The 16,814-nt window shown below is 38.7% G+C and overlaps 1 protein-coding gene across 15 annotated transcripts in view; it reads right to left on the reverse strand.

The window, feature by feature from the left end:
* Window positions 1-16,814, reverse strand: part of KIAA1217 (KIAA1217 ortholog) — a 372,206-nt gene that overhangs the window by 61,901 nt on the left and 293,491 nt on the right. For all 15 annotated transcript variants that reach the window (XM_075492659.1, XM_075492650.1, XM_075492651.1 and 12 more), the window contains one exon: window positions 15,221-15,314. In XM_075492659.1, the coding sequence (XP_075348774.1) occupies window positions 15,221-15,314 (94 nt within the window). The remainder of the gene's footprint in view (window positions 1-15,220; window positions 15,315-16,814) is intronic.

The raw sequence follows: 16,814 nt of genomic DNA on the forward strand, positions 1-16,814 counted from the left end.
CTGCTTAGGTCTGCTGACCAAGCAGACTCAAAAACATCAAGAGTAAAAAATACAAGCAAATTATCCTGGTACACTTTTATGCCACACATGCTTTCCAACAGTTGCAGAGTATATTCTTCCATGCACGTTCTTCCTTACAGGCTATCAAACCTAAAGTGAGAAATCATATTATTATGCTAATATGCAGGATAAAAAAGACCACTATATTTCACTGCAGTATCTCTGCAATGAATTGCAAGCTGGTAGGATGCACATTTTCAGTAATTGGACTCTCAAATGATAAAGTATATCCCAGAACATTCAGACATACTATAACTAGTCCTCCATACATCTGGCACTATATGCGAGAGTCTTCAAGAACGTCTGATGCATATGAAAAGTTTTCATGAGAGGAATGAATCTTCTTTTCATTTTGAAATACATCAGGCACAACATCATAACTATTGCACAGATATATCATTACCAAGGCTGTAATTTAATTTGTAGGTTCTAACAATGCATACAAACCATTCAAGCATCACTTTCCAATTCAATTACTTTATCAGAGTCCTCAAGCCTTGTCTAACTTGCCATGTATTATCCCGTTTTTAATTACTTGCCATATATTTGTTTATAACATACTGTACAAAACAAGAGTTCCTTTTCAGTTTAACTCCCTGTATAAACAAAGGGCATGCCCCTAAGAGGCACAACACCCTATGCTTCACTGAGATCAAGCCTGGAAGTTTAGGTTAGCTTATTACTTTAAAATCAATGTTAATGTCTATGTTAATGACAGGCCCAAGTTACCACTGAGCTAAATCACCAGTCACCCTACTTTCTTCTATGTTATTAATAATGTTGGTCCATTGGACCTTTCCATCAATTTGCCCATCACATTAATTTATTTTCTGTTTGCTTCCCTTATTTTTAAGTGGAAAAAATGTTATAGACACAATTATAAAGCCAGAGAATATGTTGAAGTCTACTGTGGGGTATACACATGTGGCATAGACGTAACTTATTGCTTGACTGCTGATCAAAGTTCGTTCTTTCCTGATAACAGCTCTTTTGGTTCCTATTCCCTTAATACTTTCATGGATGGAAATAATTAAGCAGTTAATGCCTTGTACTGCTGTAAACAACCATTTCCTTGACAGAAAACAGGGAAGCACTTACAGGCTGGATTGCTTGTCATTAATTCAGGACTTGGTTTCATTCTCAGCACTCTGGAGCAAAGCTTGTGATGGAGTCAATGCGGTTTTGCTTAAATGCAACAAGTTAGTTCAGCCCAGCAGAATCCAAATGGGAAGACAGTTTGCTGATGATGGCTTTTACAGCTGTATTACAAAAGAAGCATATTTTCTCCTGGTTTTGTTGGGTTGGGTTTGGGTTTTTTGGGGTGGTTTTTTTGCCAAGGAAAATCTCATTCCACTTCACCAGTCCTATAGCCCACCCAGCTTCTAATTCTGATCCAAGAAGCCAACTGTATAGGAGGACAAAGACCTATGAATGGAGCTGTCTGCAGGATCTCCTAAATCTGCAGCCTCTGATACACAAGACTCTTGAAGGCAGCTGGAGAACCACCATCAGCATCTTTCTTCCCTCTGCTCAGGCAAGCACCATGACAGAAACCTCTGTGTGGTTATGCACTTTCTGCAATGAAAGGAGAGAGACTGACCCCTAGCTTTGCCTCCAAACATTCAGCAGAGGACGAAAAAAGTGGTCATACCTAATCCTGATCTCAGTCTCAGATGCTTCCCCACGGCAAAAATGGGGGAGCAGAACACAGACACCCAAGTTGCTGCCCTTCACAAAGGCAGCGAGGTGACACACACACCCCGGCACCCAGCCAGGCTGTGCTGGTGCCACCCTGCACTCCACACTGCTCTCCATGACCCTGAATAACTCTTTCAAATTGGCCTCAACTTTCCCACATCAGCTCTCCAGCCCACTGTCCATATTTATACCTGCAAGGATGTGTGTGGTGTTTCCCTGAAGACTGAAAATCCTACAGAAGCTCTTTGAATTTGAGAGGCCAAGCTAAACAAACAGGGAGGGAACAGAACAGTTCTGGCTGCCTGGCACATACTGGATTTGAGATTATGTACAGACAACATTATCTTCTCCTAAACATACATATTGTTTGTTATTCCCTCTGTTTACTGATTCTGAAGGCATGCAGTGAAACAGATATGCCTTGGGGTAGACACAAATACCATAAAGTTCTCTTATACTTATTCCAAACTCCCTAGTTCTTAAAAAAAAATGCAAACAAACAAACAAAAAGCCCTCCCACACCACAGAGCACATAACTACTAGCTAGAATGAACCACTATAAAGGGGACAGGCAGCTCTACAGCTTCACTGCTGGCAAAGAAGCACATGTAGAACAGCTGGTGCTTGCAGTGTGGAGCAACCTGTGCATGAAACCTTCGAACCAGCACACAAGTGAGCATCTGAGCTCTAAAAGAACAGTGCTTCATTGTAACGTGTATATTAACATTACATATACATACATAGATACATATATGTTTTGCATACCAGCAGTACATTTTTGGCCTATCCTTTGGTGATGGCAGATCAACATAATCAGGAATTTTAGATTTTTAGGGATTTAAAAAATTAAAGGCAAGCAAGTACAAGTGGGAAATCCTGTGCTGGAAACTCTATAAGCCTCTCAAAATTTATTTTAAGTTTACTAGAGCAAATATAGCCAACTCTCACTGGAGTCGCATGAAGAAGGTTCTGCAAAACTGAACTATTACGTCAGGTCTGCAGTCTGTGTCTCTACCCTGTAATTTAAACCTCATGCTTCCCCCTCATTTCTGTACTGATTTAAACAAAGACATTTTCCTAGCTATAGGAAAGTATCACAGTATGTATTGCAGACATATATGCATTAAGCACCTCTCAAAAGTTAAGACGGCACTATTGGATGCTCTGTATTGAGGATTTGTCTCACCTAACATTGCATAAAAAGTCAGTCAGCCAGGCACCCTCCAGAATCAGCTCATTCCCTCTACAGCTGGGTGGGACAAGCTGCCCTTTGGCATTCCCAGCCTCTCGCCACTGACTGCAGTGGGCGGCAATTTCTACCCTAAGCTTATAAGGATTAGACTTTTTTCCTAATTCTCTATAGTGAACCTGCCCATATGTCTTTTCATTTAGCTCACCCTCTGCTCTGTTTTTCACCCTTTTTTCCCCCCCTTTTTTTCTTCTTTATAAGTCAAGCTGAGATACTATAACTAGAAGGGATAATGGCAACTTTGTTCCAGCTGCTGCTTGCTAGTCCGTGCAATGGACTTTGCTGTGATCCGCCTTGGTGGATCCAACCTGGCCTGTGGTTCCTGTTTGACTGAGCTAAGAATTAAGTGTCTCTAGCTTGAAGCTGGTAATAAATATTATTTATTTATCAACAGACCAATATAGAAGCACCTCCACTTTTCATTCTCCTCTTCCTCTGTCCTACCATTAGCATGTTTACTTATGCCTAAACTCTTTAAAGGCTAAATGTAGAGGACTGAGTTTGTAGCATGAACTTTTTCCTGCTTAGTCCATATGTAATGCAGAAATATTAATAAAAAATAGCAAGAGTCATATGCTGCAAACATTTAACTAATACATAACTCATGACTTGGACTGGATGATCTTAAAGGTCTTTTCCAACCTAAGTAATTCTATGATTCTATGACGCTGGGAAGAGCTAAAGTAGGTAAAGAAGAATTATATGGGAAGGTAATAGGGAATTCTGAGTGCAAAACTACAGAAGAAAGAGGAAAAAAGACAAACCATAAAGGGAATGAGACAGGGTAAAGGATAGTAATAGGAGTTTGTGAAAGAGGCCAGAGATGAAAGAGGGTAGTATTGGAAATGGAGTGTTGAGAGCTAAATAGGGAAACAAGAAAGGGATAATAAACAACAAAGAAAAAGAAACCAGGATACTTAAGCTAGGAGGCAAGGAACTGATGAGAAAAAGGTGAGTTAAAGAGATTATAGCATATGAAGGGAAATTCAACAAAAAAAAATCAATGAAAGAATGAGAAAACAGAATGAGAGTGGAAAAACATGAATTAATGCAAATTTTCTTCAAGGCTAGAAGATTTTGCATTAGTTCTTGTTATTGCCATGCTGTAACCTAGCATAGCAGGCGCGGGAGGGAGAGAGGAAGAAAGGAAGGAAAAGAAGGAAGAGAAAGAAGAAAATACATCCAACGTAAACTTCTTTAGTTTGGGTTAATATTCTGAGGTTTTGTGGGGTTTTTGGCAAGGTTGGTCAGAACATAAGGGTGGTTTTTAGGAAAGAAGTGAGCAGAGCACTCCAGGTAAATGCCAGCTGGAGCGACCCATAAATGCTTGAGGACATGGGCAAAGAAGCTATGACCATCACTTGCCTTTGCAATGCACTCATATTCAAAGCAAAGATATTTGAGATGCACTTTAAACCTACAAATGGCTTTTGAAACCTAGCACTTAGTTCATCCATTCCCACTGAAGATGTAGTTAAGGTTCAAAAGAGCTTCATCTCCTTCAGATGTTGCAGAAAATAACAGCTCTCCAAACGTCAGGCCTTAGTGCAGCATCTCCGAGACTTGATGTGCAGTGGGACTGAGTGCTGAGAGATAACGCCGAGGTGGCTGATGCCCTTTGTACACATCTGGTCATTAGTGGGTGACAACAGAAATTCTGGTTTGATGAAATCACCACCAGCTCTGACAAGTGGCGAGACGTCGTATGTGTGTGCATGCACACGTGCATGCAGCCCTTACTTCTCAGAAAACTTTTTCCTGTATCAATTCCATTGTGTTATCAACCCCCTGACCACACAGACTTATGACTCCAAGCACACCTGCACATCAAGAGCTCTTTGGCATCATAATGTCCAACAGCCCTTCCCGTTCCTAGACTAAGACCACCTTTTTTCAGGTGTAAAACAAGAATCTAACAGAAAGGTAAGGGGAAAACAATATTACACTTCGTGCCATAAAATGCTGAGCTTACAACGTGCATCAGCTTAAATCTAGCTAGAGAAGCAGGCTCTATATTTGGACTAGCCTGGTTACACCTGTACGGAACCTGTTGACACTCCCTAGTTGACATTGTCACAGATTAGCTGTCCATGAGGCAACTTTGGTGACACACTGGGTGAACTCTGCTTGGAAGAAAAGGAAGCACAAGGCCATGTAGAGCCTGACCCAGAGGAGTCCCATGAGGGCTTCCAGTCTAGCCACGCTTTAGGCAAGCTGAGCAAAATGATGCATGAGACGCAGCACGTTTTGCATTGGCCTGACTGAAATCACAGTGCCTCTGTGTGGAGGTTTATTCCCCCAGCAACATTTCATTGTTTGAGCTCCAGCTACCTGCTACCAGTCTGCATTACTTTATTCCTGATCGGCAAGACAAACATCCAAATCGGTGAACCTAGCAGACACTCATTTCTGCATATTTACGAGTGTATTTCATTTCCTACAAACAAATGGAATGTGAGAGTTAAAAAAAATTGTTAAAATTATCCAATTAAGCAGAGAGAAGTTAATAAATCTCTCATGTCTGATTTTTCTATGCTTCCTTAGTGTACTTTCCAGACAGAATAGCGTGGTGAGTACACTAAGAAACCTCTTGGCATTTCAGCCAAGATTTTTCAGGGTGTTATCACAAATGACAAAAATATAAACACACTGAAACATAACACATTTCAATCCTAAAAAGGTCGGATTTACATATTTACATCATTGGTTTGCCAATATCCACATTTATCTCATCAGTATAGCAGGCCCACCCATCCCATAAGCTATTAGACTGTTTGGACTGAACATATAAAAGCTGTTACTGATTTTTTTTTTTTTTTAAGTTAACATTATGACACCCCTCATAACTAGTGTTGCATTCAAGCCAACTGGTTTTTTTGCTTTCAGACCAACTGTTTGTTTCTTTTTCTTTTCTACAGCTGCTTTTTAGGTAGAATTTTCTGAGAACAAACAGGAGTCATGTAATTCATGAAGATGTAGCAAGCATTTCCTCCCCCCTCCCCATTCTCCTTGAAGGGATTAAGCACATCATGTACATAACATAGACAACCACCACCAACGCAGGAAGCCAAACCCTTCAGACCAGTCTCAGTTTCAGCACTTCCTCAGGGCACCACTGAACTGATGGGGTCATCCCTTTTTTCTCCAAAAAAGGAATAGTTTCAAACATGTACAGTTCTGGTACAGATCAGCATTTTTATTTGGTTTAAATATGCTGTATATCAGATTTCTGCTCTTTAAAAAAAGAAATACTGTTAGTAACTGCATTCATAAATCAAAATAAATGCATGGCTTTCTGACTCGCTGTACTAACAACTCGGCTTTTATTTTTGTTCCATATTTGTAACTCTTCTCACTGCACTGAAGCGAAATAAAACTGAACCAGTTGATATGGTTAAATGAACATAAAGGAAAGCATAACCCTTGGTCTCATCTGGCATTACCAAACAACTGAGTCAAAACACAATTTCTATTACACATCTATGGAATAGGTTAGGATGTAAATAATACAAAAATGTTATAAAACAGAGCTGATTGCTAGTTAAAAGACCTAAGCAACATGTTTACACCTGTAGCCAGCTGTTTCTTCCAATATAAGGACACAGCAAATCAGAAGAAATAAGTTGCTGCACTGAGTTTTGGAGTCAGCACCACTGGCAGGAGAAATGGTCATGGAAGCCCTATATAGACATGGATTTTGCAATGTTAAGTGTCTAAGCTGCACTGCATCTCATACTTATAAGGCCCAGCAGTATTTGCAGTTGTAAATACATCTTTTGCAATGTTAGAGGTGCTATCAGTGCCTCAATTAAGTCATCTTAGATCACAAACTTCTTCCTATACTGTTTGAGCCCTACATTTTCTTTTCATTTTACTTTCTGCTGTCCAAAAAAATACACAAATTGGTCAGCATGACTGAAGTAAACAACCTAGTTTATCCTAAGATCAAGCTATCTATAGTAAATATTAAGTGACTGAGGGACTAGCCCTTTACCCAACACACCCTTTCAGCCTTTTCACTTAGTCACACGGAGTTCTAATTTGCAATGATGTAAGAAAGGCATATATTCACACAAAAAATAATTTCAGCATCACATCATTTCTCATGGAGTCCTGTTGCCTGCTGATACTTGCAACTGTCTTGCATTTGCCAGCTGAGGCTTTTTTTAACCCCAGATCTTACATGTATCCAAGAAAAGATATTTTTATTGCTCATATTTTCTTAAGTCTGATTAGTTTTCCAGAGCCCTTATTAGAAAAAGTATGATCCAACATGGAGAAGAATCAAGGTCCTCAGATATGTAGCTGTGTTCTCCCAGGCACCAGGTACTGGTTAACTCCTCTTTGTTAAAAGGAAGATGAGGACAGAATTAATTCTCTTTAGTATTCATTAGGCTTATCTAGAGGCAGGTAACTAGTAATATGCTGAAGTGAAGACTCAGTGGAAAGCAGAGAATTTGGGTCATGATCATGAAGTATCACATTTTGGATTTGTGAAAAACTTCTTGGGAAAGCTAAGGTACCTAATGACAAGCGAATGGCAGATTTGAAAAAGAAAAACATTGCTTCTAACTTTACTTGGGTTCTAGGAACTGCGGTACCAAAACATCCACCTCCACAAAGTGATTTTTAACCCCTGTTCGAGTGACAGCTCATTTGGAAAGCTAACTGGAAGTCATAAAGCTTGGTTGGACTTTGGCTTATGGGACTCCAGCAATTCAGATAAGCTACTTGGTTTACAAAGGAGGTAAAGGAGGACCTCCCCTCCTAATAAGGGAGGTCACAGCCATGAGCATTTTTATCATCTGTGAATGTGTTTAGGGAGCTCTGGCAACATCTGATTCTGCCAGCTACTTAGGAATTTCAAGTAAACAAACAGGCAATTTAGTGCAAATTGTTCTACTAAAAGCAAGGCCAGTGAAAAAAAAAAAAAAAAAAAAAAAAAGAGTAAAACATCTAATGAATTGGAACAAGGAAATGTTAGGTAAAAAGAGGTGGAGTAAGAATAAAACCAGAAACTAGTAGACAATAAAAATTGACTCAAATCCAATCCTTATGTTTTTATTCAGGGCAAACTCCCAGTGAAGGCAGTGAAAGTTTTGCCTGACAACCTCAGACTTATGTGAGAGATAAGACTTCTAATTTTAATGAAGGGCTGAAGAGAACTTCACGCAAGACAGATCATATGTTGTCATTAAGTAACTTCATCAGCTCCAGGGCAAGCTTTAAGCAAACCTCAACATGAAAGGCAGGCTAGCTTGAATACAGGCCTGCTAGTGGGAAATAAAGAATTCTCTCCCTAAAATTCCACTAAAACAACTGTATTGTGGTTGCAAGTTGACCTGTTTCCACAGACGAAACTCTCTGGGAGTTTCCAGGTAACTGGTTTGTGACATCTACCCTGTGACACTCCTCTTAGACTAACTGGAAGATTACTGCATGGGTGCGGCAAGCTCATGTTCCCTGAACAGTTTAATACCAAGAACATGACACTTTCTTTCAACGGCCAGCTTGATTTAAACTTAGAATCCATCCTCATTATTTGAAAATTAAAAAAAAAAGATATCTTTTAAAATGTTGGTATCGTAACAGGATATACACAGTTATATTCCTTACACACGATGTTTGCGAAATAAATATAATACACCAAAACACATAGCCATCATATTAAAAAAACCACAAGGCAGTATCCATCCAACTATAATGCAGGATCTGTATCTTTAAAGAGACTGACTTTTTGCCAGATAACATTTGAAATTTATATATTGTTTTATGTGTAGCTAAAATAAAAAAATTATTTTTCCCTTAAAATTCTATCCACTTTCCCACTAACTTAGGCTTTATACAGCAGTAGGTATTGTATATCAAAGGACATATGAATGAAAGAGAACAGGTACATTTACAGTCTTTCATCACAGTTTGATTTGATGCAGCCACTTCTCAGTGTCTGCAGCTCTGTAGTTGCATAAATAATTGGCAGCTACTGACAACCCATTCAAAGCAGAAGTCATAAAATCCACATCAGTAAAAAAAAAATCCAGAACATCAGAGACTTCTTTTATGTATTTTGTTCAAATCTCAGCAAAATTTGTAATGGCAAGTTGGAAAATAACTGTTTATGTTTAATATGTAGGTTTGAAACCAGACATAAAATCTGAGAGCAAAGTTTGGTGATTTAGAGAGCAATTAAACATCTATTTTCTCATATGGCTCAAGGAAGAAGAAACAGTTTTCATTGTTCTGATTTAAATTCCCAGTTAATCTGAAAATATCTTTTAGGTTGAAAAAACAAAAAGGAAGAAAAGGAATTATATATCTTTCATTATTTATAAGCATCATCTTACCTTACATCTCTTGGTGAGTTCCGTTTCTAGACGACTTTGGCAGGTATTTTAATTCAGAATTAGTTTCAGCAATACATGCCATTACATCTTCTCGTTAAAATAAACCACTTTTTCTCTTTTCCTCAGACAAAGTATGTGGGCTAAAAGAGCTGCAGCGTCTCTGTTCAAGCGATTTCATGGACACTCAGAGGCTTTCTCTCTACTGTATGAAAGTTAAATCTGAGTAAGGAAGGCATTTTTCCTGTCCCGGAAATCAGTATAACCAAAACCAATGCTGAGCTAAGGAGAAATGTTTCTTCCATGTGTTCTGTTTGGCAGACACTGCAAGTCATATCAAGGAAACACGTGATGTTTATAAATACAATATGGCTCATGTTGTCATAACCTCTCAATGACAAAAAGAGCATTAGAAAAAGCAGACAGCAAAACAGCAGGAAAGATGAGATTTGTATCATTTGGAAGGTCTCTATCAGATAATAGAGGTATTAGTGTTTGCTTTTTCTTTTTTCTTTTTCTTCCCCAAAGAAAACAAAGTTTTATAGTAATAGGATCAGTAAGGCAAACACGTGGCAACTTATATAAACGCTGTCCTATAGGCATCCTAGCACTAAAATGCATTCACCCGATTTATTGCTTGAATTCTTTTCCAATAAATACTTTTGTCCTAAATACCTCTACGTAGTTCAAGGAGCTGTTGTTTTTTTTTTTTTTTTGCCATAGTATGCAATGAACAAATGTAGTTTTGGCAGCATTTGCAGCTTTTATGTTTATCGATGTTAAGATCACAAACAATCCAATGAAAAGAAGTTAAACATCTCAAAGAAGCTGGATGTATGTTTACAGATACCTCAAGAATACAGAAGGATGATCCTGCTTTTATTATCTCTCTATCCTTCCTGCAAACCAGCGCTGAATTTCAGGCTCCTTGGATGCTTTAAATTCTTGGGGAGTTGTTGGAGGGTTTTTAGCACTTGCAGGGTTTTTTCAAGTTCACAAATTGCATCTAAGTCTAGACAGTTAAAATGTTAGCAACCTGCTAGCCAGGCACTTTCAGGGGAAAAATGAAAATTTGCTGTTGCACAATTTCAGTAATAAAAGCTATTCAGCACAACAGTTTACCCAGCTTATCAAATGTCTGTCTCATTTTACTATACAACTCATTTTAGCTTATCCCCTCTCATCTTGGCAGCCCAAACCCCCATCGCTGCCAGGAACATCATCAACCTGGCAACCTTTTTGCCATTCTAACTCCCAGAAAATGCGGAGTTTCCAGGTACCCCCCGCTCCTCCAATTCAGCTCTGACTCAACTTGCCCTAATTGTTCTTTCTTGGAGAAACAGTCTCTAAAAAAAATCTAAAATACCTTGAAGTGTACCTCGATACAACAGCAACCACAACAAGCATTCTTTGGATATTCTGGCCTCACACACCCAGCAGAGGTCTGGGAGAAAGCGCTGACCTGCTAAGGCCTAATGCAAGTCAGGGAATTAAGCAAAAACATGGTGGGTCTACGACATTTTAAAACAAAGTGTCACCCACAGACTTTGCAGCAGGTGGTTGGGAAGAGAAAGATTGCCAAGCAAAATAGCCACCAGTTTGTTATGAAGTAAAAATTCCCTCCCGATTCTCAAAATTGGCAGACAGATGAAGCCCAAAACAAGCCACTGCGTAAACCAACATTATTAGTATCCAACTGTGCCACCAGAAATGCAGACAAGTTGCAATGACAGAAGGGGGAGATTATAATTTAGGATTCTTCCTCTTTTAGACACTCCATAAAAGGAGGATGTAGGGAATGAGGACAGAAAATACGCTGTACACATTCGGTGGGGGAATCACTTCCACTTGGAGTCACCAGGGGCTCACAGCAACAACCCAGGATAAAAGGAGCTGTGACACTTCCAAAGAAATTCAATTCATTCAGCAACATAGGAAAATCTGCTGTCAGTTCTTTAGTGTCATCTATTGATGTTGAATCTATACACCACTGCTAAACGTGAGAGGAGAGGCAACCTGGACCCTACACCTAGTAAGTCTGAGAAAGTCTTTTCCTCTTCAAATTTACACAAATCACAAATGTTAATTCTAACAGCACAGACCAGCATGGTTGTGTACATGCATTTGCACTGGAATTCAAAACAATGCCAGAGAGAACAAAAAGATCATCTAAACATTTGGACACGAGACAGTATTTTGTCAAAAGAAAGTATTGTTGCACAGAAAGCTAGAAAGTGCTGATAAACATTACAAGCTCAGGCTAAGGAATAAATGAATAAAATGCAGCAATGTGAAGATACATTTCTCCAATGAAGATACATTTCTCCAAAGAAAACAGCTGCTACAGATTTTCAGCATACATTTTGGGAAAGGAATAATAAAAAAAAGGAAGAGCACAAACACAAATATTCAGTGAGACGGCACTATGTGGGTACCTCTTGCTTGAACAGCATTCAACATGGCAGACCTGTTGAACAAACCATGCTCTTCAAGATATAAATGGCCACAGCACAGTATCAGTAAGCAAGGCACTCAAGGATTTCAGGAGAAACCGTCCTTTAGAACTTGCTGAGACCCCAAGCAAAACCCCTCTTCTCAAACACAACCCATTCAGAAAAATGCATGAAACAGAAAGAAGACCAGGAAAATTAGAATTAATGGACATGAAAGCTGAGTGGTTTGATAGGAGATCTGAAACTCACAGATCCTACATTCCTCTCGCACATTCTGAGTCTTCTTGTCCATATGGATAATACTTAATACTTCAAGTGTTACTGCCAATTCTTATACAGATCTCACATCTGTTTGGTAGTTAAAACAGGTGTCCAAGCTGGCAGCTAACATTATTTTCTGAGATTATTTTGGGTCTGTTACATGGAAATGATTATAAATCACATGAATAGAAGCCTGAACATCATCAAACCCAGGGATAAAGGTTCCAGAGGGACAAGAAGGAGAACAGTAGAAAAATCTGTAAAGGCAAAACTTTCCCAAACCTCAGAAAAACAAAGCTTTAACTCACATATGCCAGGAGATACAACCATACTCACAGTATCACCATGGAAAAATGTACTTACAAGGGCTGATTCATGATATTCTAAATACTGTTCTTTCAACCCGTCTGACAATAAGCTGCTTTTCTGTAGGTTTTTTGAAGCAGTTAACCATGATGCAGAGCACAGTAGTTACAAGAGTTACTCCCTACTTCCCACTGTAGTGAATTTAGCACTCATATATCACATGAAATTGAAGAGCATCAGTTTATCCAATGCAAAGATGCACAAACACAAAAGGAGAGATGAGAAGCAAAGCTTTTCCCACAATCTTTTGGGTACTATGCAATGCCAGCACGTAAAATTTACATGTTTCTCACTTACTCCCCTTGCATTTCCACCCCCTTTAATCTGGTTTTCTAAGGAGAAAGGGATAGATAACCCATCTGCTTATTGGTGGTTGTCTCCCCTGACCTAATAACCTGTGAATCTGCAGGCAAATTTCAACCAGATTTAACCAAAGGGTAGAAACCATTAGACTACTATGTCCCTACAAATTTTGCCAAAGTAGAGATTTGTGAGAAGATGCTACAGTACTTCTGTCAAAGAGAGGAAAAGTTGCAGTGTGTGCTCCAACTTTTTAGACTCCGGAGGATGAGGATCGGAGAGAGTGTTGTTAAATCCCTCTACTTTGGAAAATGCCTCAGTTAGGATCTGAGCGTTGCTGCACAAGGAAGAAACCAACCAGAAAACACACATCCTTAGACAAACAGGTTTGATTATTTCCGGAGCTCAAGAAATCACTTGTTTCCAGGCTCATAACTTTGAAGTGCAGAAGTTCACATAGATCAAAGGGAAGACTTTTTGCATGTTTCTCCACAAAGCCCCTATGAACATCCTGGCTCTGACTTCACCTCTCAGACCAGAAAGACAAGAAATTTGCCAATGCAAAGGAGTAGCCAAATGAAAAAATAGCTGTTTTGTTGGATGTGCAGACTTTTGAAATGGCATCTTTGGCATTTCAGCAGAGCAAAATACAATATTCAACCATGAAACCGCCACTTCTGCAAAGGTCATTACTGTCTCACCGTTATTTTTGAGTTATGGCCAAAGAGAGATAACTCAGCCATAATCAGGAGGTGTAAAGTGTGCGTATCTGTTGTAGAACACAGTATTTTAAAATAAGCAATACAAATTATTACAGTTTTTGCACAGAAGCAGCACCTGTGTTCAAAACAAGTCTGTTAGGCAGTAAATTCCTGGACGAGGGCCAAAGAAGTAACCTTTACTTTTGAATATATGTAGCTAACACAGCAGCTAACCATATCTGAAAAGAGGTCTAGCACACAAATAAAGCCACAGTGGATACATTCAGTATCCAATGAACAGAACAGTATAGCATACTGAACAAGAACACAGAACAAGAGCACAGAACAAGAACAGTATAGCATAACTTTATAAAGCCTATGCTTTATAAAGCATAACTTTATAAACTTTATAAACAGTGAAATTGTTACATGAGTTAATGCCATAATGCACAATGATAGTATGTCATGCCTTCGAGTATGAATGAGATGTATCGGATACATCCAGTTACTGCTACAGGAATATAACTAGAACTGAAGAATTTCAGGACCTTAAAGAAGACACTAAAAATGATCACATCAGCCCTTTGAAGCACATCTATTTGCTCTCTCATGTTGTGTGTGCAGCAGTGTGAACAATCAAGTAATTAGACTTCTGACCTATCAAAAGGACCATTTTATAATTGAAGTACATAAATGAGAGGTGGTTGAGAATGGTGCCTGTAAATAAACTATTGCAATCTTTCTAAAATAATGAGGCCCTAAACTGTTGAAACAGCAGAAGTACTTACATGAAATATTAATAATAGAGCAGTGTGACATGCTCAGAATTGATAATGAAACCAAGAAGCAAATGTACAATTAAGCAAACCACTTCACAGGAAATTTTCTGCACAGTTCAATCAGCTTTGGAGCACACATAAAAGCCACAAAGCAGGTAGGACAGTAGTGCCATTGCCTTTGGCCCCATTGACCTCATTTTGTTGTACCGTTTCCTGGGGACAGACCTAGGATGGGTGGGGAGGAGACAAGGTTGTGTAATCTCACCACCTGCAGCACTCCCTGCTGCAACGCTAGCTGCGGGTAACACAGTGGAAGAAGTGCTGCACAGCCACATCTCCTGCCCTCTCAGCATCAAGGCGGGAGATTACAGCCCAGCAAAAGATAGAGACAGTAAGAGAGAAATTGAATACGTTTCAAATGCCTTTGCTATAGTTTCCCAGTACAAAAAGTTCGCTTGAAAATGCAAATACACTAGTCCTTGTTCAGTAGAGGTAGAGAATTTTAGAAAAAACCAAAACCATTTACACCACAATGGGTATTTATCAGAATTTCTTATTTGAAAGAGTCATTTACGAAGTGTTTCAATAGACTTCAAGCTAGGTACATCTGCTCAGCTACTGCAAACCAGTCCACATGCTGAAGCCTTGCTGGAGTGAACTAACACCATGCCATACTTCGCTGTAAAGGGTCTGGAAACACGAAATAAGAAGTTGTATAAACTCTGAGCACTGTCTGTGTCCCAAAATAAGTAATTAAAGGCTATGATTTGATTCACATGCTTTAATGCTAGTAAACAAGAACAAAAAACCAGTTAATGCTCAGGGCGCTAATTGGAAAAAGCAAAGCAGGTAAGAAACATTATGGTAAGCATCACCAATTCCCTCTTCTGTATACATGTTGTACATATACCCTCAATTTTATGAATTGTTGTTCACATATTACAGTTAAGAATGTAAACATTTAACATAAAAGCTGAGGAAAGAGGAGTATAAATACAGCACTAGGACTTACCCTTATATCTCCATTTACAGCTCTGGAAGTGTGATTAAATGCGTGTGCAGGATCTTTGTTGTAAACTTTAAGGAAAGATCGGTCTTGAATATTCCTGGAATCAAAAGAATCAGCAACGATAACAGATGAAAGTAGTTTTATTTACTTTGTTGCCCGAAAATTTCAGGTAACAAACAAACATAGTAGGTCTGCAGCTGACCTATAAGAAAAACCTAAATGCCATAAATTAGACACACAGAACCAAACAAAAGCCTACTTTGATTCTCTTTCCCATGGGAAGTATCATTCTTTTGCTACAACTCCACACCCATAAAAATTAGATAGTGTTAAGTTTCTTTCAAGATCCTGCCATAGACTGAAAACACTTTGAAGACAATAGAGCTTCAACATTTACACAGCACTCAAAAGGATTTAGTTAATATTTACATGTTTTATTGTGTACTCAGCCCAGGTGAATTTTTGCTATTCTAAGAAGCAAGAATGTCAAGAGAAAAGCAGTCTTCCTAACTGCAATTATTCTTGAGGCAATTCTAATTATCAGCTTGTTCACAAACCTGAAAAAAAAAATCCACAAAAGCTAAAAATTCAGTAGCAGGTAAATCCTTCCTCTAAACTTTATCTATAATAAAGATAGGTTTTTAAGGGAAAAAATAGGAACTACAAAAACAAATAAACAAGCAAAAGTTTTGATGAAAGCTGCCACAGAAATGGTTTAGATGGAAAGCCTAAAGAGAATATTTTTGTTTAATAAGAACCCTACACTTTGTCATTCATTAGTCTACTTTTAAACTGCTACATTTAGGAAAGAGTTAGATGACATTAGTTTTCTATTTTGTTTCAAAACCTACCTTCCAATAATTGTATGTCTTACACATTTGCACTGAGTTCTGCTGATCTCTTGCTTACATTTAATCAGCAGCAAAGCCTCCAGTCTACACTCACTCACATCCTTTCAAAGCTGCGATTCCTTTCATTTCCCAGTAGTGATCTCTAGAGAATTTACTTACACATGCGACTGAATTCCTTTCCTCCAGGTGCAGCTACAAGTCTAGCGAACTGATCTTAATCACTGGGATTATCATTTAAAAATGAAGGAAAGGATTCTTGGGCAGGTCCAATTTCTTTCTTACAATGTCATATTACAATCAGTGATTGCTTTGAATGGGTAGCTAGTCAGAACTTGTGCTGCTGTTGTAGATGTCAAGTAGTTATTAAAGAAACCCCACAGCTTAAGAGACAGATCAGCGCCTTCTGTTTAAGAACTGCAGGGCTGATGAGAAGTTTAGTATTTATGAGTGTTTACTTGTAGACTTCATAGGAAAATAGCTACCTTACGGCAAGTTCAAGTTCTTCAATTATTTATGGTAACATAAACTGCTTTCCGTCTTGCAAATGTGACCCTTTCGCTTTGAGACTTGCACTGGGAGTCTCGGTTACCATTTTCTGCCTCAGACTTGGAAATATGTTCTTTTTGATACAAAGCAAGCCCTCTCATCTTCAGTTCAAGAAATGGTATATTATTCATTCAAATAAATTTTATCGGCTGTCTTTCTGTCTGATGGCTATGAGATGGTACCTCAGCTAACTGGAGTTT

Source organism: Mycteria americana, chromosome 2 (genome assembly GCF_035582795.1).
Source record: "Mycteria americana isolate JAX WOST 10 ecotype Jacksonville Zoo and Gardens chromosome 2, USCA_MyAme_1.0, whole genome shotgun sequence".
Classification (NCBI taxonomy): domain Eukaryota; kingdom Metazoa; phylum Chordata; class Aves; order Ciconiiformes; family Ciconiidae; genus Mycteria; species Mycteria americana.